Raw genomic sequence first — 27,408 nt, forward strand, 5'->3', positions numbered from 1 at the left:
TGTATCGAAGCATGGGTGGTGGCAAATGGCAGCCAGTTTATCGTAGATCAACATTGACCAGAAATTTTGGTGCACATAATTTAATTCTCCCTGCCACGTCGTTTATTATAGTGGTGGGTGCTTTGCCATTTTGTTTAAAATCTGTAAAATGAACTCCTGACTGGACGAGGAAGGCAGTGAATTGCTTCGGCAGTGCCTTTGGATCAGGTGAGGCAGTCTTTCCATCACTAAAGACAGTAATGAAGAACAGTAGGTCGCGGAATACAGTCAGTGAGAACGAAAATATACCTGCGGTGCTATGCTACCTATTCAATTCCACTGTATGACACAGCCACTAGTTACAAAATTCAAAAACACAGCAGCATGCAATGCAGTTGACACGTTAGTTTTCATCCCCTAGCAGTCCTTGAAGTGGTATCTATCAACTTCAGAACATTGATGACCGAACATCCCGGTTTGTGATGCCATTTTACAAATTAATTAATAATTATTATTTGTTAAAAAAAATGACACACCTAGTATTTGAATACTGAGAATGCTATGAAAGTAGGCCATGGTTCTAGACACCTTTCAAAGTGGGATAATTCCCATTTTTTGACGCAACGAGCACGAAGGATAGCACTTCCACTTGCAACAATTCATTTGGACGTATCTTGCCTAGAAGTGGCTGAACAAACGTCATTTTACAACCATGTAACTGTTAAAAAAAGCCAAATCACCTGGTTCACTTCCCCAACTGATCATCTCGTAAGAGTTTGTTTTTAGCAAGTGGTTATTATGACAATCGTGTATGGGAGTTACTATTATTCAACTTACTAATGAATACAATTTATTTTTTTAAATTTCGGCCAGTCGCCTACTGTCATCAATTTTCGTCTTGGGGGTTAGAAGCAGCCATGTAGGGTAGGCATTGGCGGATAATGCTCGAAAAGCAGTGACATTGGCAGATCCATACAAACCTTATGGCGGGCAATTCCTCGAATTCTGCTCCATTTCTTTATCCACATAACAAACATGCATGAAACTTACCAGAAAAAGTACTGAATTCTGCCAGCATTATCCGCAAAGGCCTAATGTAGGGGCGTGAGCCCGCCTTTCGGCACCGAGAGTTGCAGCTCGCTCGACTTGACTCTACTGAGTACACAGGAACCACACCTTGATCTGGTGAACTGCGTTCTGGGGATTTTGCAGTCAGATGTGCGACTGCGGAGCTAACTCGAACCCGCGACCACTCTGGTCGCAGGCAAGTGCAGCACAATACAACTTTTAGAAGTGCGTGTACATGATTTTTATATAGGATATTGCACGGTTCCGAGGGGATTATGAAAATAATCCTCGCGGACACTGTGCAATATCCTGTATAGATTAGACCACACTTTTCGGGTGATCAGCAGCGCTGCATGCAGCATGAACCAGTGCAGTGACCGTGAACGGAACACCGAACGCGAAGTACCGGTAGTTCTGATATACTAGTAGTCGTTTGTTCGTCGCCTCTTCAGGTTTTGATCCACTTATTGGTTTGACTGAGGCGAATGCGGATTGTCACACACTTTCTTTGGTTTGTCTCCCAAGACGAAGCCTCATGAACTCTGCAGCTTGTTGGTAGCTGACAAGACCGTGGGGAAAAGCGATACTGATAGCGATCAAGTGAAGACGACGAAATAGTAGATATTGTAATTATTTGAAAATAATTTGAGGTGCTCTGTTCGTCTGTCACCTACCGGCGTGGAGGCGATTTATTCCTTACAAATCAAAGACTACACTGAAGGTCAGACACTGACGTCCGGCCCATGGCATAGTCAAATGGTGTAAGAGTACATTATCCGAAATAAGATGGATTGTTTGTGATCGTGTGGAACAAATTTGACAAGACTAGTTGAGCGTGAATGGGGTACATCTACACGTACATGTAGAACCAATGACATTGAGTTAGTAGTAGGCTAACTGCTGCAAAGATTTATCTTTCAGGTCTGTGAAAGAAGGAATTTTCCAAACACTGTACTAGAAACCAAAGTTTGCATTGAACGGCGATGCTCATTACTATGCGTCTTTGTCATTTCGTTCAATGTTTCTATGACAACTCGTGTGCTGGACGAGCATTTGTTGTCATTGACTCAATTTCTTTTACTCTCCATAAGCTATTGGATTATTTTCCTTACTCGGTCTATTTATAACCAGTATCTATTATATTATGAGAGTGTGGTGTATCTCTATGGTTACCGGTGTTCGGCACACCCGGTTCATGTAGCATGTTGCAAATTAAGATGCTCTTGTTTGTTGCTGATAGAGAGATTGCCACTTCCCTAGTTTTGTTTCACCAATATGCTTTTCTTTTGACAACTATAGCCACTTCCCCTTTTTAGACCTTATCTGGAAGGCCCATTCTTGCATATTAAAGCAGCAGCCAAGGGAGCTAGCTCTCTTGGTTATGCTGGTAGAAGGACTGGGTCCGACCCACCGTCCGAGGAGATCCACAGGATTTCCTGTGGATATGAGATCCCCTCGTTTGAGGGGATTATGAGCCATAATCCCCACAAACTAGGGGAAATATCCGTAGATCACCTGAAAAGGGTGGTCTATAACCCAATACTGTACTAGGTCCGAAGTAGTGGTTGCGACTTCCGCGATGATTTGTAAGAAAGGGTTTGCTCCCCACACCGGAGCTCGCGCTATAGGTCCATACTAATGTTAGATAAACCTGGTTATAGTTCACACATGTTGCTAGTTTGACAGCACCTTGTTTCATGCTGTCAAACTAACAAGTACATGATTGTACATTTTGTATCCTCAATGCTCGGTTACAATGTACAGTATAATGTCTAAGGTAACTGAGATACTTCTGGTAGACTGTGTTCACAGCCATTTTAGCTCCCTCTCACTAAGCTCATTTTCCGCCTGTTGAGGTTGCGCTTGTGTATCTTTTGCCCGTACGGGAGGTTTGGGTACACTGGAACTTCGGTCCACACATCACCTACTACTACTAGTACTCGGAATTGTACTTGTGTTGACGGCGAGATTACATAGACACCCGTGACCATGGTGACCGGGACCTTATCACGAAAGCCGGTTGAGCTGCGAGGCGACCAGTGAGTCAAGTGGTTTCCTCATCTTCGACAGTTTTGCAGTTTTTGAGCGCATGACGAGATGATGACTGAAGCAGTAATTATTATGAAGCTACAGTACAGCCATTATTGCATTGTGACATGATGTACTACGGAAAACTGCGCATCTATCTTCTATGACTAGCAAGAGCAAGGATAGAGAAGAGAGTAATGTCTTCGCAATGTCGGTATGAGTAAGATATTGTGTGTTCGTGGTGACGGGTGTACAGCGCGCACTGCAGCACAGTCTGGTATCTTGCACACCTTGATGCAAGCCTAGGGCTTGATGTTAGCCTTGAATTATAGGTTAGCATGTTGGACATCGACAGTTGACAGCATGGAACAAGGCGGAGGACGCACTGAGAGAACAGTAGCGGGTGAGTTTGGCACGTAATGCTGTTCCCGTTTTGTCTAGTACTAGTACTAGTAGAAGTACTTAGTTACTTCGTACACTCCAGTGGAGACTCAAGAACGAGGACTAATCATGTCTCTTTCTTAGCACAACGCCCACAGCTTGTTTACAGCTCTAGAAGACTGACACACGTAACGTTTGGCGATGTCGACGTCGTGTCCCTAGCTCACCCACCTCCTAACAGTTTACGTTCAAGTCAAGATCAGTCAATGCAACGGGGGAGCAGGGCGAAAACCAGCAGCAGGCATCAGACACACTAACTTGAGTGAAGTGAGAAAACGAACTAGCATCACCTCTATACGGTCAGTCTCTACGCTTCGCCACCGGAGAGAAGGTCGACCAAGTCTTCGCTACCGCACCGCGAGAAGAGTCAAGATGAGAACTTTGTTTCTCGCCTTCCTGGGCCTGGCCCTGCTAATCACCCTTCAACACAGTCAGGGTAAGTAAAAACATTAGTTACTATTAACAATTCCATAGTAGAATAGACGCTGATACTTTGCTTGCTGTTAGATAAGAAATGCATCCTTTTGCAACTACACTGTATATCCAACTCGGGTCTTTAGAAAGCACAGAACAGCAACTAACTGTGATTTTGCGTAATGATAAGGACACGAGTTGATGTCGAAAGCTCTACTTGCATAGATATAAGGGTTAACCAAAGCATATGTGAACTGGAGTTTTTTAAATGGGATTCAGCACGAACTGGTGCGACCGCGAATGTATCTCTACACTGTGAGAGTACCGGTGCGACTGTTGTTTGGATGCGCACGATGGTGTATTTTCACAAGTGGCTAGGCAGCTACCCCAGTATTCCTCGACCGAATGTTAGAATTGCACAGCGACGGGTGCACGGTTTGAATTCGTATCGTTTAGCAGCACATGACTACAAGGTGATAGTTTACAAGACTGTGCCAGTAGAGTTTGCCTAAGCTATCCTAGGGAGAGTGCACTCCGCTGGCGCAACCGGGAGCAGGCGTTCATAAAGAATAGCAGTATTTACGCTAGCACAGTATCCCGTGGTCGTCTCCAGTCCGTTTCGTCATTTTTCTCTGGGCATATAGCGCTTAATCACGTTTTTGTATTGATTTGTTTGCGGCAAGAGAGTATCCAGTAGGATATATCTATAAAATCTAAAAAGTGGTGATTGAAATGTGTGATTGAAATGTGTGACAGAGTATGAGATTTGTAACAGAAAACTAACGTACTACTAGTACTTCGTGTCGCTGGTTGTGGTCAAGCTATTCGGTCAACATTAATCTTGTGAGCATTGGGTTTCTTGTGTGTATGTGCTCGTGACATTTGATCCACCTGTGTGTATGGTTAAGTGGGCGGGCTCGTGTGCTTGCATGTTTTGTTACAATCATGTGTGTGTGTGTGTGTGTGCGTGTGTGTGTGTATGTGCGTGTGTGTGTGTGTGTGTGTGTGTGTGTGTGTGAATACGGTGGGGTGCGTGTGTGTGTACATGCGGTGCGGTACGTGTGCGATCCTATCATAGGTGCTAGCGTGGATCAACCTTCTCTCCGCACGGCAAACACTGGAGGTACGTGGCAATGACATGACAGACAGATAGATAATACTGATAACGTTAGCCCACACCTGCCTTGGGATGTTGGCGTGTTGGGATGTTGTCATAGCTTGTTTTCGCTGTTGCTCATGTTCCCCACATTTTCTCCTCTCATCTTATGTAACTTATTCTTTCCGTTTTTCGTTCTCGATCTCCTTTCTACCTACCTCCCTCTTCCTGCCCTCCCCTGACACAATCTCTACGTCTACACGTTCTTCAATGTCTTGTAAGAGTGGAGGCAAATGATGTACCGGTAAATTGTAGCAGTATCTTCATAAATTCACTGTGTGTCTTTCACTACCACGAAAGACAAGTGAAGCGCGAGTGAAAGTAACATTCATTCATCTCATGATATGTACACGACGGTACACAGTGTTTTGGTTGGGGCCGCCAAAAAGACGTTCCCAGGAAGCCAAGAGTTCTGTTGAGGATGTTGCCATAGCTATATAACAGTTTCTACAGTAACATCCATCGCACATGCTCGGTGTACAGGGTTATATGAATGACATGTTTTGTATGCCGAAGCGAACTACTTGGCATAGCGCGTGTGTAATTGTGGCGAAGCTTCAGCTTCATGCATAATACCCTAGAGGTTGAAGTAAATAGACGAATAAGGATTTGCTCGCGTGAATGATGACTTAATTGCATGACCTCCTTTGAATGGAAATCCCATTCCGATGCTGATGATGTCACGCCATAGTACTTCGAAGTACATACCATGCTACTCTAACTAACCATGACATCATTCCGTTGCCGCCACGTGTGTGTGTGTGTCTCTATCCTATTGTATCCTTGACTGGCTGTGCTGTAGACTCCGGCGGCGAGTCCAAGAGAGCCGCTAACCCCTCTACCGGTGGTGATGGCCAAGGCGAAGATGATGAGGAGGCAGACAGCCTCGCCGACGAACAAGATGATGACGAGGATGCGGACGAAGAGGGCGACGAGGAAGAGGATGGCCTAGCAGACTCTGAGCTGGACGCTCTGACTGACAGGCTAGACCAAGACAACGATGAGGGCAAAGGTAATGACCTCGGTCACAATGCTTTCAGATACGTATAAACAATTCCCCATCCTCTTAAAGCTTTCCCAGTGGTTAGATCCTGTCGGGATTCTTGCCAGACCGTGCAACGAAATGGTGCTGATGATTTTCCTGAAGTGCTGCTGCTTAAAGAGACACGTTTGCAGGAGTGAATAAGTTTGCAACATGAAGCAAACTCAGGACATGAGGCAAACGTGACGAAAACCCGCATAATTATAAGCCAAGACCAGGGCAGGTCTTCTTGACCCTTTAAAAGTTTCACATGAGAAATCATCTCTGGGTGTACAAGAAGCTGGAGGTCTCAGTCCGGGTAAGAGCTAAAGTGAAACCTGTCACGTGGTGTAAGCGACCTCTGTGTTGAGCGACCACCTGCTCTTAACGACCTCTGTGTTGAGCAACCACCTGCTCTTAACGACCTCTGTGTTGAGCAACCACCTGCTCTTAACGACCGTTTTCCATGCGCTGACAGTTCTACACAGACACTGGACCTTGATCACCAGGCCTTAACGACCGCTTTTGCTTACACCATCGGGTGGCCGCCAGGTTTTACTGTAGTTCAGCGGAGCGGGCTGAGTAAGCCAGTCATACCACATGAATGTCAGATCTAAAATCATAAATGACTGGATGATAAACCAGTATCAAGGAGGTCTGACCATAAGCCCAGGGCAGGAGTCGTGACTGACCAAGTCAGCGCCTATTTGTCACCCATAAATGGGGTCTCAATAGAGATCAGGAATCAGTGATTTGGTAGGTTTCCCGTCAGCCTTGTCCATGCGATCATCAGGTGTGCGCATGGATGTAGATCTACATGTACCGCACGGTTCTTTCTATGATAGACTTGGTCATGGATGTGGATGAGGTTGTTACCATTATGTACATGTGCGTATGTGGACACGTGTGTGTGCGTGTGTGTGCGTGCGTGTGTGTGTGTGCGCGTGTGGCTAACTTTAATAAGCTGCTGCCTAACGTTCTTCACCTACCTACACCTTGCCCATCTCATACATTTGAAGAAGAGGTCACTTCATTGATACGTACACTGCACTAATGCATCATGATGAAGTGCAGTATCTGTTTTCAGTTTCTGGTGCATTGGACGGAGCCATTGCCAGAGAGGCGTGGAACAATAATGTTATTAAAAACTTTCATCTGCCATTGCAACGGCTGTCTCTGTCTATCTGTATAGATCTTCAAGCCAAAGAAGGAGATGAGGATGGCAATGAAGTCGAGCAGGACAAGCGCGCCGCGTTTTGGTCTCGTCGTCGCAGAACTTCCCGCCGCCGTTGGGTAAGCCGCCGTCGCGTCAGCCGCAGGCGCTCGTCCTATCGCCGCCGCTACTCGTACCGCCGTCGCTACTCGTACCGCCGTCGCTACTCGTACCGCCGTCGCTACTACCGACGCCGCTACACCCGCCGTCGCGTCGTTGGCAAATAGTAAACGCCGTAATAAGGCATAAGCACCGTGCACGCGGTAGCAGAGTAGCAACTGCAAGGCTATGAGTATGACGTAAAGGTGTGACATCACTGGGAGTTACCATGACGGGTGCTTCCCAAGTGACCTACATGATTGTATCTTAGTACTGTAGTGTGGTGTGCTGCTCTGTGGTCCAGTGTGGTACGTTTCGTAGCGCATCCCGTGTGACCGTCTGACCAGCTGAACTATCATTTTCGCAATCCGATTGTGGTTTATGTTCATGGCTTGTGAGGTGGCTCAGTAGCCTAGTAGTAGAACTATTTCCCGACCAGTTTCTCATATTATCTCAATACTATGTACATGGTACATGAGAATCTCTGATGGTGGTCATAGACAGAAACGTTGAATGAATAAAATTTGAGTAAAAAGTGGACTAGTGCGTATTGACGTGTGGTTGTTAGCCCCCAACCTGTTGGATATCATGAAGCTGCAAGAAGCGTCCAAACTCATCTTGGGGGTGAGAATGATATTGAAGAGAACACTGGCACCCCTATTCTCAATGGAGAAAGGTGAAAAGAAGAACAAGAAAGTGAACCTAACGCGTCCAGTTGTTGACCTGTTTAAGGCCTACAGCCAGCTTGGGAAGCATTGCTTTTGATCGTGTGGCCAGGTCTCTCGAACGTCAATCTCTGATAGCACAATAATATACTGACTGTACCATGAGGAAATGGGGGGAGGGGAATTGGGTGTACGTCAACTGTGTACTATAATGCTATGTACACACCTGTTTCTCAAAACGCGAAGACTCCACTGTAGCCATCCACTATATCCATACATATCTTCACAACAACACTCTCCAAACGGTCTCTGGCCTACACCAATCACTAACAGAAAGAACATAGAGATATTACATTATTCGAATTTTCGGGCAAGGCCCATCTTCAGATTATTCGAATTTTCGGGCAAGGACCATCTTCTTTTACCCACATGTAGGAAAAGAAAAAAGGGTGAGTGAAGAAAGGCGATGGGATGATTCATTTATGCGCATTTTGTCATGCGCTTCTTTCTCCCTGCATGGCATGTATGCACTGTGACATGTAGCAATCACTCACACGACTCACTGGAAGCTATTGGGTCGTTGGGTTGGTGCTGCATTGCCTATAAGTGATATGAGTAGACAGAACAGCGATTTTTGTTTATTCACTTAAAAAAGTAGTGCCAGAAAAAAATATATGAACGCAATGAGCTGGTCTATGGTTTAGAACCTTCAAATTTGCTGTCATCTCATCTCAGAGATTGTACTGGCAAAGACAAATATTGAAACATGTAACACAAGATACATATACATGTACATGTAATTATTATTATTGGAAATAAGTTAGCCATGTTCATAAAAGTCCGAGATCACATGACGGTAAATGCAAAGCGTGCTTTTTATATTTGTTCAATTCAGACAGTACTTGAGTATGGTAGTAACTCATTTGCTCATTGCTTGTCAGTCACTCTTCATGATCGTCTAGTCCGTAATAGAGCTCTACACATTGTGTGTCCCTTATTAATGCACGCCATCACATTCTCCAAATGTCTGTGCGCTATCAGTTCAAACTCTATATTTTAGTTTTTCGCGTCCTGAATCAATTAATTTACTTCTCTCCTTACTGATTGCTTTTGCCTTCGTTCTAATTCTACTCGTACCAAATCCTGCACTGCATCTCAGGTATCTTTATCTGTCTCTCTAGCACGAGCTTAAAACTCGTTTTGGTCTCTTTTCAGTTTCTTTCATCGGTTCCGACCGTTGCAATGCACTCCCTGCTGCAGTCCGCTTATGCTCTTCACTGCACTTATTCCGTAATTCAGTACTTTCATTTCTAGGGTACCCTATAAGAAGGCCTTAGGCCTGTCGGGATTTCCCTATCAAAAATTGGATAATAATAAAAAGTAGAAGAAATCACATCGAAACGAGTTATGAAGCAACTATCCATGACTATAACAAGATAATATGCAGTCAGAAAGTGCGATAACAGGGGACACAAGTGACATGCTACTGTGCCATTCAACGACCTGAGACCTAGCTCCCACACACCTCCAGTGCGCAAACCAACAGCCTTCCAGCTTGGAAGGTTCCAAGTTATGGTAAGACCAATGAGGGGAAGGTGAGCGCAGCGAACATGTGCATAAGCTATGTCCTACTCCAACAAAGAATGCCGACTGTTACAGGACCATGACGGGACCAGTTAATATGACGACAATGCAGTCTTACTACAATTCGAAGCAGCAAAGCAACACACCACCCAACTTGGGTGGGTCAGCATTATCAGAGATAAAGAAATGATGAGCCGTCACGAACAATACAGCGAAATGTACATCGTGTGAAACTACTAAGTCTTGTTATCGTGGTCAACTCGTCCACAATGCTGCCCTGCATGAGGAGTGCCGTTAGATAATGGCGTCCGGTTTTGTACAATTCGTTCTCGCAACGCTTCCCCATTTTCTTTATCTCTGATATTGCTGACCCACCCAAGTTGGGTGGTGTGTTTCTTTGCTGCTTCGAATTGTAGTAAGACCGCATTGTCATGTTATAATCTGGTCCCGTCATGGTCCGGTAACAGTCGGCATTCTTTGTTGCCGTGGGACTTAGTTTATGCACATATTCGCTGCGGTTACCTTCCCCTCATTCGTCTTACCATAACCTCGAATCTTCCAAGCTGGAAGGCTGTTGGTTTGCGCACTGGAGATGTGTGAGAGCTGGGTCTCAGGTCGCTGAATGTCACAGTAACATGTCAGTGTTGTGCCCTGTTATCGCACTTTCTCACTGCTTATGAACTTAGTACAGTCGTGGATAGTTGCTTCATAATTGGTTTCCATGTGATTTCTTCTATTTAAATAAAAAAATAATTATAAGTTTGCGTCAAGCAGAGCTCACTGACTTAGCAGTTTGAGCACTCTGGTAAGGTACGGTCGGGCCTGGTTTAAGTTAAATCAGGCTTTGGAAAATATATTTTTCATTAAAATATATCAGGTTCCTCCTCATTTTCTCTGTGCTGCGCTCATGAGCCCACAAGGGACGAAACAGTTCTGTCTGCAGATTGAGTACTAGTATATTATAATTATACACTTTGATTCATTTTGAAAGGATTGAGAGAACTTTAAATTCAAAGGATCAGTCCCAATCCTTTCAAATTAAATCTCTTTCTTTCACCTCTGGCACCTCCAGAAACTGACCGTTGTTGGTCTCCTGTGGGGTAGAAAATGATCCAAGTGTCATCAGTATGTATGGTACGTGTTGGGAGCTGCCTTTGGAGTGAAAAACTTGTCAGCGCCTTCTAGGTTCAGCCTGGTCTCATAGCTCAGTGGTTAGAGCATTGCTCATGACAAGAAGGTCATGGTTATGGACTACAGTTAGAAGTGTTGGAAGCTATCTATCAGCGTCTGTATAAGCCTAATTTGTGTGTACAGAAAGATAGTATAATTGGGTTTAAATTGTTCAAGTAACGTGTCGTGTTTAGTGCGGCCAAGCTTGGCCGTTAATGTTCTAGGTGTAATGTACTGCTATTATGTGTTATCACGTTGTCTTTCCTTCCTTTCTCCTTTGTTCATTTCGCGCTTTGATTGTTAAAATTCACACTTGTAAATTTCACTGCTGTTGCTCTTAGTGTTATTTCTCTACTACAAGTAACTTAGATTTTGTATAATAGTTCAATTTTTGTTTCAGTGTCCTTTAGTACAACGACGATTCCTGATGAGTGTTGTTCGAAAACTTGATTGAATCCATATTTTTCTCCACACCATTTCTTCATATTTTCATCGTTTTAATGTTTATAAGTAATACGTAAAGTTTTCTCCTTTCCTATGTTGATCTCTAGCATGCATGGACACCTTGGTATGGGGATACCCATGTATTTTGTTGTACTTATGGCAACTGGCAAGTACGAAAAGCACAATAGGGCTTGAAAGTCCTACGTCACGGGATCACGTGCAACATGAACTGGATCCACTACCCACTCGAGCTCTTGTGACCAGCTTTGAAAATAGTGGAGGAGACATATATTTCTTTCGATTTCGACCAGAAGCCTAGGCTGCTGTCTTCCCCCTGGCCCCCAGTTCTGCGTTTTGTTTGTTTTAGAATGTCTTTAGTACCGTTATCTAGCATCGCCACTTTTTTCAGTGGAGAACCAAGGCTGATCCAGCGTGGAGAAAATGCACACTCTTCGAACCGCGTGGAATCATTTCTGTTTCACCATGAGCTTGGGCACATTACTGCCAAGATCCACGCAAGCATGAAGGACAAGAGATATGATGTGGAGGTGAGCAACCTAGCACTAAGCAACTGTTGTGCCGTTCCTAGCTGCTTACAGTCTCTTCTATCGACCTGGACACCCTCACGTGCACATCGTCTTTGAATTTTTCTACTATTTTTATATTCAAATTTTTGTGTAGATCGAACTTGGTTCTGAAGGTGGCGTTGTACGCGCTTCGTGCACTTGTCCCAAAGGCCAAGGACGGTGCCACCACATGGCTGCAGCCCTTGTCTACGCGAACAAGAATGTGAGCAGCACGGACAGGGAATGTTCTTGGACTGTACGGAAGGGAACTAGTGAAACAAAGTAAGGATTTTTAAGCAAATTATTGTTGATTATTAGTTTTGTGAAAGTAGAAAACTGGTGCCTCCGATGTGACTGCAACACGTACATGTATTGGTTTCATGAAATTCTTTGCCTCGATGTTTAGCTTACTGGCAATCCAGCATGTGCGACAACCAGTTGGCAGGTGTTACTGTTACTGATGTGGAGGATGCTTATCAATATTAGCAAGAGTAGATAAACAAGAGTGTGCAACTCCGGATCTCTCCTGCACAATCTGCAGATACCGCGGCCCGCGGGCAGAATTTTTTGTTGACGTCACCTTTTTTTACAGAGCATGCGGATTTTGCCGCAGGGCAGTGTAAGAGCAGGTGCTGGGCACCGACCTTGTAATGTAAAGCCTGGCCAAGTGCACGAGGCAAAACTTCCCAAAAGGCTCGCAGCGTGTCCGTCATAGAAAATATTACGTCAACAAAAAATTGCGTCGTGGGCCAACCCATCCTCGAGTTGCACACTCTTGTTTATATACTTATTGATATTAGTATATGCACGTCCGCGTTTACGTCAACAGTAAGTCCACGTATTCGCATATGCCAGAAGACAGGCAGACTCTTGATATTAGCAAGAGTATAACCCCCAAGAGCGTGCAACTCATGATACCCTTTCTATGGGGTACGCCGACGGCGAAAACTCACGTCACGTGATGCAGTGTCGCAGTTGTATGTTTCCAGCCCGTTTTTAGCGAGCAACGGAGTAATAAAAAGCACTCTGTGTGTGTGTGTGTGTGTGTGTGCACGCATTTTATCTGCTTTGTAGGACTGTGGATGACATTTTCCCGAAGTCGAAGCCGTTTTGTGCCATTTCACGCCCTGTGGATAATGAGGACAGGGCATGGTTTCACCATCAGCTTGGGACACTTGACAGGTGGAAGGGTTTTCGTTGGCTGCTAGATCCCGAGGTGAAAGAAGCGGACAATTTGCCGACGGAGACGGTTGAAGGTATTACCCTGAGTCAAGGATTCCTGGAAGCAGAACACAAAGTCACCTATGTGTGTACCAGGCTATCCGTATCTGCTGCCCAAATTGTAGCCGTGGAAAAAGCAACACGTGGCCAAAACTCGAATGCTACTTGGTCGCTTCTACGCAAGGGCAGAATAACGGCATCCAACTTCGGTCCTGTGCTGAAGACTATCTCATCTGGCCGCCAGCCATCTAAATCTTTATTTACTCGCCTTCTTGGTCAGTATGATTTGTCTGGGCAAAAGGCCATCCAGTGGGGTCTCATGCACGAAAGTACGGCTGTTGCATGCTATGAGGAGTGTGAATATGTGTCTGTGAGATCCAGCGGCTTATGGCTTGCACCATGTGGCCTCATTGGTGGTTCCCCAGATGGCGTAGTTAGTGAAACAAAGCTCATCGAGGTCAAGTGTCCGTACTCGGCAAGATCGACATCTCTTGCAGCTATGGCGAAGGAAAAGACCTTCTTCTTGTCAGTGTCTTCTTCCTCTCCTGCTAACTTTTCCCTTGATTTGTCAACTGAATCTGGATGGAATTATTTCCATCAAATCCAAGGTAACTTATGTCTGACAGGTCGTGAAGTATGCGACCTTGTCGTGTGGACTCCGTTGGAGACGGTGATCATCCCAATTCGGGCTGACCCGACCTGGTCAGGAAATTTGGCTCGGATCGAGGAATTCTACAAAACCTTTTTCTTGCCTGTCTTTCTGGATGGTGGTGTGTAGTCAATCCTAGGATTGCAATGGCCTGTGTAACTCTTCCCTTCTATATCCAGCCATGTCTTTCTTTCCACCAAAACAGCGTACAGTAGAGTACAGTGAGAACATCTGTATGTTTGTTCTAAATTGAAGTTCTGCCACTGTGTGTGTAGGTGTGGCTGGGTGCATGTGTGTGTGTGTGTTTGTGTGTGATGCGTTGTGTATGGGTGTATAATTCTGTATGTGTGGGTGCATGTGCGTGTTCGTTTATGCATGAATATTGTAGGTGCATGATAAACAGCACCCCTCTTGCTTTAGTCACCTGTGCCATGGCTGCAATCATAACTCTACACCTTCCTCTTCCTTCAACACCACCTGAACATTCCACACAATTGCACCTACAAGCTGACAATTATATTATTACCGTAGCTATGCAAAAGACGTTACTTCAGTAACGTCTGACGCTAGCCAAGGTCATCACAGCTTTAACTTTGTGTTTGTTTGTTTGTGCCATCGGCATGCCTTGCGCTATCCCGTACCTGTGCCGTACCGTACCATCAAAGACAGCTCGTACCTGTGCCGTACCGTACCATCAAAGACAGCTGGCCACAATATTCAAATAGGGCTTTCAAATGCAAGATCATAACGTGAAGCAACTTGGAAGAATGAGTATGTATGCGATGTGTATCGGGGGAATGCATGCGATCGCCATAACACATGGCTGAAATGTTTATAGTTTCCAGAACTACATTTCTCGTCACAATCAGTGGGTCAAGATAATTTTGGCAAAACGCACCAAAAGGATAAACTACTGTTTTCGTGCCAATATACAGAGATGGCTATCTTTTATGTGCCCAACAAGCGTGGAAAGAAAATTCGCTGCAACTTTCATGTCAGCTGGGAGAATAGCGATTAGGGCACCACGCTCGCCATGGGCATGGCTGTCGAAGACTTGAGCATAACCAGATGGGAAAAATACCAGAAGAATGGTGTAGGGATTTTGAATTAAAGAGGCAGGAAGAACAGATTGGGAAAGAATAGCCTGATCCTTACACTTCTTTAACAACTTTGATAAACCTTCCTCATTTCGTGCACCAAAATCGGAACGAGGTGCCACCCGAAGTGGCTTGCCTGGTATGACATCAAGCGCATCATAAATGGCAAGGAGATTGTTCCCCAACTTGGCATCATCATACAGTCGATTGCCCTCTCTCATGCTGTTTACAAATCTCTTCGTGACTTCGGCAGATGACAATGGCTGTATGGGGTAGGGCACAGTCAGGTACTTCCAGGCCTGTAGACATGCAATGATGGTGCAGGCATTGCTCCATTGCCGCCCATCCATTCGAGACTGGCACATGTCATGTGGCAAATAATGCAATGTATCCAGGGAGACCCGTGAAACTGCGGCTGCAGCAGATGCTGAGGGTGCTGCTGCTGCGGCTGACGGTGCTGCGGCAGATGCTGAGGGTGCTGCTGCTGCGGCTGACGGTGCTGCGGCAGATGCTGCGGGTGCTGCTGCTGCGGCTGACGGTGCTGCAGCAGATGCTGACCGTGCTGCTGCTGCGGCTGACGGTGCTGCTGTTGCGCCTGATGCTGACGGTACTGCTGCTGCGGCAGATGCTGACGGTGCTGCTGCTGTGGCTAACGGGTCTGCAGCTGACAGGACTGCGAATAACTGATTCACCATGTCGGGTGTGATGGCTGATGCTGACGGTGCTGCTGCTGCGGCAGATGCTGACGGTACTGCTGCTGCGGCAGATGCTGACGGTGCTGCGGCTGATGCTGACTGTACTGTGGCTGATGCTGACTGTACTTTGGCTGACGGTGCTGCGGCTGATGCTGACGGTGCTGGTGCTTTGGCTAACGGGTCTGCAGCTGACAGGACTGCGAATAACTGATTCACCATGTCGGGTGTGATGGGCAGTTTCTGTGATGGCGTAGCAGCAGGGGTTTGCAGTGGTGTGAGAGTAGAGATGTCGGTGTGCTCAGAAGTTTCTGATGCAGGATCAGCGCTGAGGTCACCAGCTTCAATCTCCTTCAGGAGAGGATTACAAAGATTAGTTAGCATTGCACAGACTTGGAAGATTTCGCTGGAGAAAGAACGGTATTGGTAGGGTATGTAGTCGAGAATGGCGAAGATCTTTATGCGTTGTATGGCTCGCTCCACATGGATCCGAGCTCTTGCGATGCGGGCAGTTACATTTGCTTGAGCAGCGGTAAACTGAGGAGGAGTGAGAAAAGGAGGAAGATTTAGAGAAACACCAGCCGGCATCAAGTCATGGATCAGGAATCCTTTATCGGCGAGTACCATGTCACCGGCTGTCAACTTTGACAGCACTCCACAGTGGCGAACGACTTCTTTGTCGCTGGTTGAACCTGGGTACAGAGGACTGACATAATTGACAACACCGTTCGGTGCGACACCCACAAGACCTTTGAATGTATTTTTATGTTTGTAGTGGGAATAGGTCCACGTCTGAGTGTCCATACGGCTTGGAATTGCAATTTCGACTTCAGTACAATCAAGTATTAAACGACAACTGGAGAACGTAGAGAAGCAGACGGGTAGAGAAGTCTTGTTTTTCGTGACGGACGGAAGTTGCGACGGGAGCATGCCTTGATAGAGTACAGTATGAAGGACAGAAAGCCATGTATGGAAGATATTAGATATAGTGGTGTGCGAAGTGCCGAAACGTAAGCCGAGGTCAGTCAGACTGAAGTTGCACCGCAACTTCATGAGGGTGATGAGGAGCTGGTCCTCCATTGGTACCAGCTCCACTCGCCAGCCCTGGTGATACTCTATCGGGAACCTCGTGCAAAGACGAAACAGGATACGAAAGTCGTCAGCAGACGGCAGGCCGGTGTAGTGCCGAACAAGTTCAGCTTTCCGGGAAATAAATTCGAAACAGAACTGGATTTCCACCTTCGCTTTTCGCTTTTCTAAGGCACTAACTTCAGCCTTCAGCTTATCATACTTCACTTCGAGAATTGACGTGTCGATGCGTTGGAAAAGTTCAAGCAGGCGTTGCATAGTAGTAGCTTCACGTTCAGCAGCTTCGCGTTCAGCAGCTTCACGTTCAGCTTCAAATGGGTCAGCTTCAGTTGGTTCGCTACCATCCTTGTCCGTATCATCAACAGCTAATGCCTTTACAGTCCGTTTCCTGCACAAAATAATGGAGAGACAGTGAGAAACAAAACAAAAATGAAAGATTGCCTGTCGATGGTTCACAGTGTTATGAAATACTGATCTGGTCCTCTACTAGAATTCACATAGCACACTTCATTTAGGGGGATGGCAAAACAAATTTAGAAATCGCTTCAGGAGAACATCAAGTTCAATATACAAATCTCTTACATTGACCTAGACTACATACCTTCTATGCATTGGTTCAGGGTCCTGAAAACCGAACGCCTTATCCTTATTTCGTGGAAATATAGTGGGGTCCTTCTTTTTATCTCCGTCTTTGAAATGACAGCTACATAGTCGAGAACTGGCATCTGGCTCCTTGTCTTGTCGCCTGCAAAGTACAGAGCAAACAATATCCAGGAGAGTTTAGCTAGCTGCTCAATAACTTGAAACAATAGTAAATAGTCACAATAGATTGCATCATAAAAAGCCACCTACATGATTGTATAAGGATTTGCACAGTCTTGCTCATGTACTAATTTGGTTTAGCTTAGCCTAGACGGCTATCATTGATTAAAAACAAAATCGTTCTGCCAAAAATATAAGTTAGCACGGCAGGGCATGATTTATCCCATATCGCATGGCAGTTTGCGACGCAGATGCGCCTACTTCGCATGGCAGTTTGCGACGCAGATGCGCCTACTTGCGACTCAAGGTCAGGGTTGTGTAACGAAAATGTGCGATGCATGCCATGCATTGCGGTCGAAAGGTCGTGTGAAGTGTGTACCTGTACCCCACATGTTCTGAGCACTCGGTACGGTACTGACTCTGACAGTAGCACAAATACGTTGTCGACTGCGCAGATTGTGGAGTCCACAGACTAAATGTTATCAAGAGTATATAACCCCCCAAGAGTGTGCAACTCTGCACATGGAGTCTCCGACGGCGAAAACTCATATCACGTGTCTCTGATACGTTCGTACTACGTACAAACGAAGGATTGCGTGCGTGCAATCCGAATATCTGCCATGATTTGGCTGGGGATTTGCATACCCGCAGTGAGTTTCTGTCAGAGATTTTTTTTATTACTCCGCTGCTCGCTAAAAACGGGCTGGAAACGTACAACTGCGACACTGCACGTGATGTGAGTTTTCGCCGTCGACGTACCCCATAGAAAGGGTATCAGGAGTTGCACACTCTTGGGGAGTTACTCAATCTGCGGACAGCATGCTGTTTCGTTCTTTTTGAACTCATCAGCGCAGCACAGAGGAAATGAGGCCGAACCTGATAGCAATGGAAATAAAAATTTCCAATCAGGCCCGAACGTACCTTGCCAGAGTGCTCAAACTGACAAGTCAGTGAGCTCTGCATAACGCAAACAGCAAAGGCACTACCCCACGCAAGAGTGCTCAACTGCTACAAGAGCAGGAGCGAAATACTCAATCTGCGGACAGCATGCTGTTTCTTGGGGAGTTATATACTCTTGAGGTTACATTGTACACTGCACTGATCTTTCATTTATGCCATGCACTGTAACACACGTGAGTTGCTATGCATCTGATTCTGGGTTTGAGTAAATCATGCCCTGCAGGATATGAAAGAGAAAAATCTGAGGAAGAATTTATCACGCCGTAGATATTTACGCACATCCGTCACCAACCAAATGTTTGAAGACCTATGGGACCAACTACATGTAGGCTTCCCTGCAACTATGGGAAAATAAAAAAAATAATTGAAAAAATTACTTCCACTCGATCGAACAAAATACAAACTGTGAAAAAGCGTTACGCCATCCATCCGCCAGCAAAGCAAAACGCATTAGCAGACTTGGTAAGCATTTACTCACAGCGTGAATAGCACATCACGATAAAACTATCCAGGTACTGTACAGGCTGCCTACATATCCTTACCGACACATCTTCCTCCATATCTCTCTGCGCTCTGGATCCCTCGCCGGGAATCGGAAGAAGCTGCACTTGCGATCCTCTGTCCTGTGGTTGCATTCTGCTGCAAAACACTGCACCATGGTCATACGAAGCCGCCCTGCCGGGTCAAGAGTATACTAGGTATCGAAAATTGCTCCCACAGTTCTTCAAGTGGCCTCTTCTCAAAATGTCGCTTCTTTCTGCTTCGAAAAGTATGGGAAACAGCATCAAATCAGCTTGACGCGAGTGGATCCAAAAAGCGAAGTGGATCCAGTTTTGTTGCCAAGCGACGATTGACGTCATCACTTTCAAGCCCTATTTTCCGAACTTTGGGGGTCCACAAATACAACAAGTGAATATGTATCCCCGCGTGCCACAGCATAACAATTATCAGGATTTTGCGAGTATAATGCGAGAATCCATGAAAGCATAATTCCATTATTTCACGAGCATAATCCGCCGGAGCCTATGACTCACTGTACAGAGTGTGGACCAATAAGTTACTATAGTGCTGGCAACTGAAATCCGACCCCTGAGCAGGGTCCAGCGGATTCTGCCGGCAGAAAAATTGGCAGAATTCGGTACTTTTTCTGGTAAGTTTCATGCATGTTTGGTATGTGGATAAAGAAATGGAACAGAATTCGAGGAATTGTCCGCCATAAGGTTTGTATGGTTCTGCTAATTTTACTGCTTTTCGAGTAGAATCCGCCGATCCCGACCCCTGAGCTCACATCGCAAAAACCCAACACGGGATAGTAAAACTATGAAATAGAGACCACTAGAATGTGAGCGCATCGCTAAGTGGTCGGATTTCAGTTGCCAGCACTGTAGTTATGTCCACCGCTGTAACGGGATCTTAAGGGGGCGAAGCCCGCCGCCGTGCAGCAGGACTTTTGCCAGCACCCTCGTGACGTTGCAGATATGTGGCTTGATTATTGTAGTTGACGTTGATTTAGTGACTTTGGCAAGTTTGAGTCGTGTCAAGAAGTCAGGTAGGATTCAGTACTAGGCAGTAGTGAAACGTGAGTGGCAGTCTTTGCCGGTTTCTGAGGGCATCCTGGATTTGGTGTGCAGCGCTGTGGAAATGGCTTGCTGTGGAGGTCCCAGCACTGGATGTTGTATCAAAGGTACGACCTCGTAGCACGTGCTAAACCTAAAAAAATTCAAAAATTGACTTGGGCCTGTGGGAGTCCGCGAGAGAACGCCCACTCGTTCCGTTGTGACAGATTCCAGGGCCACGTAGAGGGGCCCTACCCCACCACCCATGGCTGCTTCTGGACATGTTTTAGGTTTGGGTCCCGCGCACGGACAGAATGGGCACGAAAATGTGAAAAAAATGTAAATGCATTTGTTTGGCTCCTGGGTGGCTCGCACACCGTGGCACTATGCCGGAAATTTGAGTTTTTCCGGCCTGGAAAGCCTGTCAGTGAGGCGCAAGAACTTGTAAATCAGGTCCTGAGGGCCAGCATAGTGGCAGGAGTGTGTGGTCAAAATTTCACTCAAATCCACTGAGAAACACCAAAGTTACGGTCAATTGAATGCCATTATGAAATTTTTGGGTGATGTGCCCCCTTAAGGGGGCACATCACCCAAAATTCGCTGAAAAATCGAATTTGTAAATTCATATTGAGTGCTACGTCAGTTGAAAGAGCATGAATAGCTGCAAATTCTCTGAAAACTGTGTCCCTATCTGACCAGCCGTTCAAGAGTTATGGCCGAAAATGTGCCCTTGCAAGGAAAGATTTTTTTGTTGCATGCTGTCATTTGTTGGCAGCACTGTGTTTGAATGTGAGCAGACCGTGCGCAACTTGTCGTATTATGGAAACACGCGAAAGTGTGCAGAATTTTGCCCAAGTCCAAAAAAGTCCAAAAAATCACGTTAAAAAACCACGTATTGGGCTGCACGGCGGCGGGCAAAGCCCGCCGCCGTGCAGCAGGACTTTTGCCAGCACCCTCGTGACGTTGCAGATATGTGGCTTGATTATTGTAGTTGATGTTGATTTAGTGACTTTGGCAAGTTTGAGTCGTGTCAAGAAGTCAGGTAGGATTCAGTACTAGGCAGTAGTGAAACGTGAGTGGCAGTCTTTGCCGGTTTCTGAGGGCATCCTGGATTTGGTGTGCAGCGCTGTGGAAATGGCTTGCTGTGGAGGTCCCAGCACTGGATGTTGTATCAAAGGTATGACCTCGTAGCACGTGCTAAACCTAAAAAAATTCAAAAATTGACATGGGCCTGTGGGAGTCCGCGAGAGAACGCCCACTCGTTCCGTTGTGACAGATTCCAGGGCCACGTAGAGGGGCCCTACCCCACCACCCATGGCTACTTCTGGACTTGTTTTAGGTTTGGGTCCCGCGCACGGACAGAATGGGCACGAAAATGTGAAAAAAATGTAAATGCATTTGTTTGGCTCCTTGGTGGCTCGCACACCGTGGCACTATGCCGGAAATTTGAGTTTTTCCGGCCTGGAAAGCCTGTCAGTGAGGCGCAAGAACTTGTAAATCATGTCCTGAGGGCCAGCATAGTGGCAGGAGTGTGGTCAAAATTTCACTCAAATCCACTGAGAAACACCAAAGTTACGGTCAATTGAATGCCATTATGAAATTTTTGGGTGATGTGCCCCCTTAAGCAGTCAAATAATGCAACAACAAGGCACAAAATTGACAAGGATATTGAGACATACGACGACCCAACACCTAGCTCCAACACATCCCCGAAGCACAAACCAACAACCTTCCAACTTTGAAGGCTCAGGTGCGGAAGGTTCCATCATGTATTTTACATACTTGTACCTTCGAGCCTCCCAAGTTGGGTGGTCTGTTTCCTTGCGTTTGCGAGTTGTCGAATTGTGGTTGTATCGGTTTGTCCAATGGTCTTAACAGGTTCGTCATCATCATCCTGTAACGTTCGACATTCTCTGTTGCGGAGGGACATAGCTCATGCACATCTTCGGTGCGCATCCCTTACACGCATTGGAAATTTCCGCACCTGAGCCCTCCAAGTTGGAAGGTTGTTGATTTGCGCTTCGTAGATGTGTTGACGCTAGGTGTCAGGTCGTCGAATGTCTCAATATCCTTGTCAGATTTGGGCTTTGCTGTCACACTATCTGACTGCATAGTATCTCGTTACCTTGGTGGACTGTTAGTCATTACCAGTAACTTATACAAGAAAGTTCTGTTCACTTTACATACGAGTATTATTCTCAAAGTAGTGGTTGCGACTTCGGCGATGATTTGTAAGAAAGGGTTTGCTCCCCACACCGGAGCTGTTGTTGTATACTGTTGCTCCCCACACCAGAGCTCGCGCTATTCCGCTAGTCGTGAGTCAGTCAAGTGTCAAGTAAAGTCGGCGGAATAGCGCGAGCTCCGGTGTAGGGAGCAAACCCATTCTTAGTATTATTCTCCATGGGTAGACAGCAGCTTTTGGCCTGTTTATCAATAACGGAATTCCACCTCCACCAAACGTGCTCTTTTGCCGACCTCACACACCAGCAACCTTACTTCAAATGGAAGATACTGACAAAATTATTAATAGTTTTTCCTCGTTACAGCGCTGTTTCGACCACTGTTCATCAGTGAAGGTTTATTAATAGTGAAGGGATAGAATTAATTTGAAAGCATTTTGCGCCTTTTCTCCGTGTGTAAGTACATAGCACGTCTGTTACCTCTAGGGGCGGGATCGCCCTTCTTCATTTTAATTCTGCATGTACAAATTAATTCTAGCCATTCATTATTCTCAATCTTCACTGATGAGACCTACATGTAGACCTTGACCTATAGTGGTCGCAACAGCGCTATATGGAGGAAATTATTTGTTTATATTTTTTTCACCTTGGAGTCAGGTTGCTGTTGTGTAAGGTCGGCCAGAGAGCGGGTTTGGTGGAGGTGTAATTACTTTATACGAGTATTTTTCTTTTATATACATGTATTCGTATTCCTCTCCGGCATTCCTGCAGTCTGTCTGTATCACAATGATCTTCATTCCAGAGATTGTAACTTGCTTTGAAGTCATTCACGCTGCGTTTACACGACAACGATTGAAAACGATTTGCGTTTACACGACAACGAAGTACGACCTAAACGGAACGAAATCGTTGGGTTTACTACTATCGTTCACACGACAACACCCGAAAACGATACCTAAACGGAACGAAATGGAAACGCACTTCAAAGTGTTTTGAAACGTTTTCAAAACGTTTTCGTTCTCTTGTAAACAGTGAAAACAGTGGAAACAGAGCGCAGTCATGGAAACCATTCCGCGCGGGACTATTTTTCGCGGCGAATACCCAACGCTTGCGCCCGCCACCACTTGCCAACTCCAACTAACGACTTACGTGCTACTTCCCGCCCTTGCGCCAAGCGCGCACGTGACAACTCCAGCCTGATCGCCCGTTTCCCGTTTTCGTGTAAACGGTTCAAAACGATTTGCCGTTCTCGTGTAAACAGTTTGAAAACGATTCGAGGCCAGCCCGTTTCCGTTCTGTTTCGTCTCGTCTCCGTGTAAACGCATTCCATAACATTACTGACAATACTGTAGGCTACAGAACAAGGACAATCAAGGCTTGTTTGTTGCTAGTTCAAGTTTCATGCCCTCCCAATCATCAGGCAACATTACTGTATATTACTGAAGGCTAAAAACAAGAATAGAGCAATGGTTTCTATGTTGTTGCTATGCAGTTTCCATGGTTACTATGCACGGAACTTGAACGGATAATTTCAGCTTCTTCCATCGCTTTTCGAGTAGTAGTAGTGGTAGTATTCTTTTATTTATAGTGGAGAAACCAAAACAGGCAGATGCCTAATAACAATGGACCCACTGTGTAGGGTGGTGGAGGAGGGGGGGGGGGGGGGAGACATGGCTATTCCGAGGGTAAACAATTATATCGTATAGCTCCTTGTGGTACCTATACCCGTTTTAACTACCAAAACGTTTTGTTCTCTCAACATTTTCAAGAAAGTAAACATTTGGGGCACATGTCCCCCGTACTACCATGTGTCCTCTGCAGATGTGACGGTGCTGAAGGCTACAGATTCAGCCAAAATAGTAGAGGGAGGGTTTGATGAAGGACACGTGGCAGCAGCGGCAGCAGCGGCAGCGCTGGAAGCTATAGAGCTTACTTCAGCTGTACGTGTAACACTCTCCGTAGTGGCAGTCAAAACAATACTGACGTCCATGTGTACTGGAGCGCCAGGGGCAGCGGACATATCTCCTGGAGCCTCCAGAAATTGCCTAGCCACGGCATGTTGATTAAGACAATCCGCGATTTTATCAATGCCGTCAAACATACTCTGAATAGATTCCTCTGGGATTTCTCCGTAGTATAGCTGGAGGCACTCCATATAAAAATCCCGATGATGACGGGAGCAAAGATGTCTGACAACATCGTCGTTTGCTATCGTAGATCCAGGTTGACTGTAGGCATGTGTAAAAAAAGAGCACGACATAACTAGAGTGAAGAAACACTGGACTGCAAGAACTGTCTATCTTACAGATTTGCCTCCGCTCCTTCCGAGAATGGAGCTTCATAACATCACCACAACTTACCATGCACATTCAAACGTTGCCGGAGCGCTTAGACGCACAATACTCTTCTTGTGCCTCTTTCCGTTGAGGTGGTCAGCGAGTGGTGCTACGCCACTCATCATACTTTCACAAGCATTACAGGTAAAATTCATCCTGATGGTCTGTGTGAAAAAGAATCTGAACTGCTCGATCAACACACGGCAAGGGAGGGAGAGGAAAGAAAATACCAGTGGCAGTGGACCGCGCATCGACGAAGTGAGAAATGAGCACACGGGGAAAGCATCCTAGGCAGTTATGTAGCAACCTAGGCTATAGTATACTACGGGGATAATAGTATGATACTGCAATCTGGAGGCTTTGAAACCGTGCAGGCTTTCTAGTGTGGTCTCCGTCACTAGTCACTTGAACTGCAAGCTTTAATGACGTCAGCCTGCATGACTGTAGTATCAGTGTAGAGTGCAGTACCGCCACCCACGTAACTCGAGCAAGCGCTGGGCGTTGCGTGTAGTGCAGAACGGGTAATTTTAGCGACTATTAATTTTACCGTTTTCCCATTGTGAACCGGTTAGCGACGTGTTATTTTAGCGATTTGCAGCGATTTTACTCACGGATCACCAGTGCACTCTATACTACTACTATGTCTCAACAGATTAGCGACTTGAATCTTTAGCGAAAATGAGTCGATCGCTAAATTCGCTAGGGTTTTTACGTCCTGGCACGAGGGTAACATGGATGCAGCTAATGGGATTTCGGTCTTTGACCACTTGGTGGTGGGTCTGATCTACTCACCTCCCACCGTTTAGGCGCTGCATCTGCGCCTTTGATCCTAGAGGGTGGTGGCGTTCCCACGGCGGATGCGGAAAACTCGGCTTCCAGCCGAGTCTCACGCGAACCGTGAATTTTTTTTTAAATTTTTTTTACGTCGCTAAAATTACCCGTTGCGTGTATCTAGACCTGCGAACACTGACTATGCATACAACTAGTATTAGTTACAATACAAGGAATGATGCGTTGATTTCCACTATAAATAAAGTATGCAACCGCATGCGTGGTGCTCTGTGTCGTGTGTAGGACTACTACAATGCCATGAACATTGACATTGTACTCTAACTAACTTTGACGTGAGCCCAAACGAACGTGACTTTTCCGAAGCTGAGGCCTCTAGTCTAGGCTCTAGCGCTTACGGCCTCGTTTCCACGACAACAATTGAGAACACGGTTCCACGGATTTTGATAGGAGCGTACGTATACACCAGCGCTCACACTGAAAAACGTTTCGAAAACGTTTCAAAATAAAAACTGCCTTCAAAATATTTTTAGAATTGCGATCAACAGAACGAGCTGAACCGACATTTTCACAAAGGCTTTTATTGTAACTTAGAAGTTGCGACTTCGGCGATAATAGTCATGAAGTTGGTTGCTCCAACGAGGAGCACACGCTTCTTGCCGAACTTGACACTTGAGCGACTCTGACTCACGCTGCTACCTGGGGCTTCACGAGGTGTTTGTCGCGCTGGAAACAAAGCGTCTCTGTAAGTTTGTATCCCTGGTGATGGTTTGGCCTGGAGAGCAGTATATAAGTGGTGCTTTTCAGGCACAATCTTCCTCAGCCTACTCAAGCTCAACTGATGAGGGGTGAATTCCCCGAAACACTGTGTATTGAGCAGGGAGTGGTGCTTTCTTACAGGTTTGCCGAGCGGAAGGTGCGACGTGCTCCTCGTGTGCTCCGGATGGCAGTCGTGAGTCAGTCAAGTGTCAAGTTCGGCAAGAAGCGTGTGCTCCTCGTTGGAGCAACCAACTTCATGGCTTTTATTGTATTAAAAAAAAACGAGTAGATACGAAGGCAGTGAAGAACATGGAAGAAAGAAAAAATGTGATATGGAAGAAATGATGAACAAAAATTTGTACTTCGAACTAGTTTTCGCACAACACTCCTCAGGAAGCTACGTTGTACTAATGAAAAACAATCCAGAAAGATACTAATAAAGAGAAATGGAGTGAGAAGAAACAACACCTATGAAAATGATAATCCTAGCACTAAGGTAATAACAGGAAAAACTGCGAAAGCACTTTTAAAACGAACTTGTAAGGACTACTAGTATACTGTGACACAAGATATGACACCATGGCCAACCAGAGCCAAACAGACAGAACAAGCTGCTACTAAAACAATTTCAAACGAATAATGCTGTCCTTCTGGACACACAGATTAGGCTTATGAATACGTTGACAAACAGCTTCTAACACACTCAATTGCAACTTATAACCATGACGAGCACGGCACAAAACAGAAAAAGAAGAATCAGAATAAACCTTACAGCAATCAGGACGAGATGCAAGATGCTTATACACTGATGACTTCCTACTAGAAAACACACGCTCGCACCCACTCTTACTCACACAATCATTCGAAGTACAAATTTTTGTTCATCATTTCTTCCATATCACATTTTTTCTTTCTTCCATGTTCTTCACTGCCTTCGTATCTACTCGTTTTTTTGAATACAATAAAAGCCTTTGTGAAAATGTCGGTTCAGCTCGTTCTGTTGATCGCAATTCTATAACTATTGTCGCCTCGACGCCTATTTCAAAATATTTTCCAATCGTTTTCGTTGCGTTTCGGTCTCGTGTAGACGGTAAAATACTAAAAACGTTCCACTACTACTCAAGACATGGCGGAAAGCCAACTAGTTATAAATAATTATAGTAACTGTTATACGTATAGCACGTGATCGTGACAATTGCGGGCCGAAAAACGCGTTGCAGTGGACACGCTTATCCTTTTGGAGTGAACAGCAAAAACGTTTCGAAAAAGGAATAGAAATGTTTTTCAATCGTAGTCGACGTGTCGTGTAAACCAGGCCTGAGCAGGCCTGACAACAATCATGCAGCCTGCAGGCGGACCCGTCCGATCACCCTCCGGCACAGTCAAGGCAATACCAATGGGAGAAGGGCTTCCGCAACCGTCGTACTGCGCTGCTAGGGCAAGCGGCTGCCGACCATAGCAGATGGCAAG

General features: G+C 45.7%; 3 protein-coding genes across 3 annotated transcripts; 2 read left to right on the plus strand and 1 right to left on the minus strand.

Annotated features, from left to right (window-relative positions):
- The first annotated feature begins 3,806 nt into the window (after positions 1–3,806).
- Positions 3,807–7,959, plus strand: LOC135812275 (acidic leucine-rich nuclear phosphoprotein 32 family member B-like). Its single transcript, XM_065325640.1, has 4 exons — positions 3,807–3,952; positions 5,009–5,053; positions 5,889–6,098; positions 7,300–7,959. Exons 1-4 carry the CDS (start codon positions 3,889–3,891, stop codon positions 7,545–7,547), a joined length of 567 nt encoding a protein of 188 aa, XP_065181712.1. The 5' UTR covers positions 3,807–3,888; the 3' UTR covers positions 7,548–7,959.
- A 3,506-nt stretch (positions 7,960–11,465) lies between these two features.
- Positions 11,466–14,302, plus strand: LOC135812268 (uncharacterized). The gene is made up of 3 exons (XM_065325633.1): positions 11,466–11,830; positions 11,964–12,130; positions 12,923–14,302. The coding sequence occupies exons 1-3, from the start codon at positions 11,651–11,653 to the stop codon at positions 13,845–13,847; spliced, it is 1,272 nt and encodes a 423-aa protein (XP_065181705.1). The 5' UTR covers positions 11,466–11,650; the 3' UTR covers positions 13,848–14,302.
- A 125-nt stretch (positions 14,303–14,427) lies between these two features.
- LOC135812256 (uncharacterized) lies at positions 14,428–19,162 on the minus strand. Its single transcript, XM_065325620.1, has 3 exons — positions 18,861–19,162; positions 17,198–17,341; positions 14,428–16,984 (listed from the first exon to the last, which is right to left on the minus strand). The coding sequence occupies exons 1-3, from the start codon at positions 18,980–18,982 to the stop codon at positions 14,629–14,631; spliced, it is 2,622 nt and encodes an 873-aa protein (XP_065181692.1). The 5' UTR covers positions 18,983–19,162; the 3' UTR covers positions 14,428–14,628.
- Positions 19,163–27,408: the final 8,246 nt, after the last annotated feature.

This window comes from Sycon ciliatum, chromosome 3, assembly GCF_964019385.1.
Source record: "Sycon ciliatum chromosome 3, ocSycCili1.1, whole genome shotgun sequence".
NCBI lineage: Eukaryota > Metazoa > Porifera > Calcarea > Leucosolenida > Sycettidae > Sycon > Sycon ciliatum.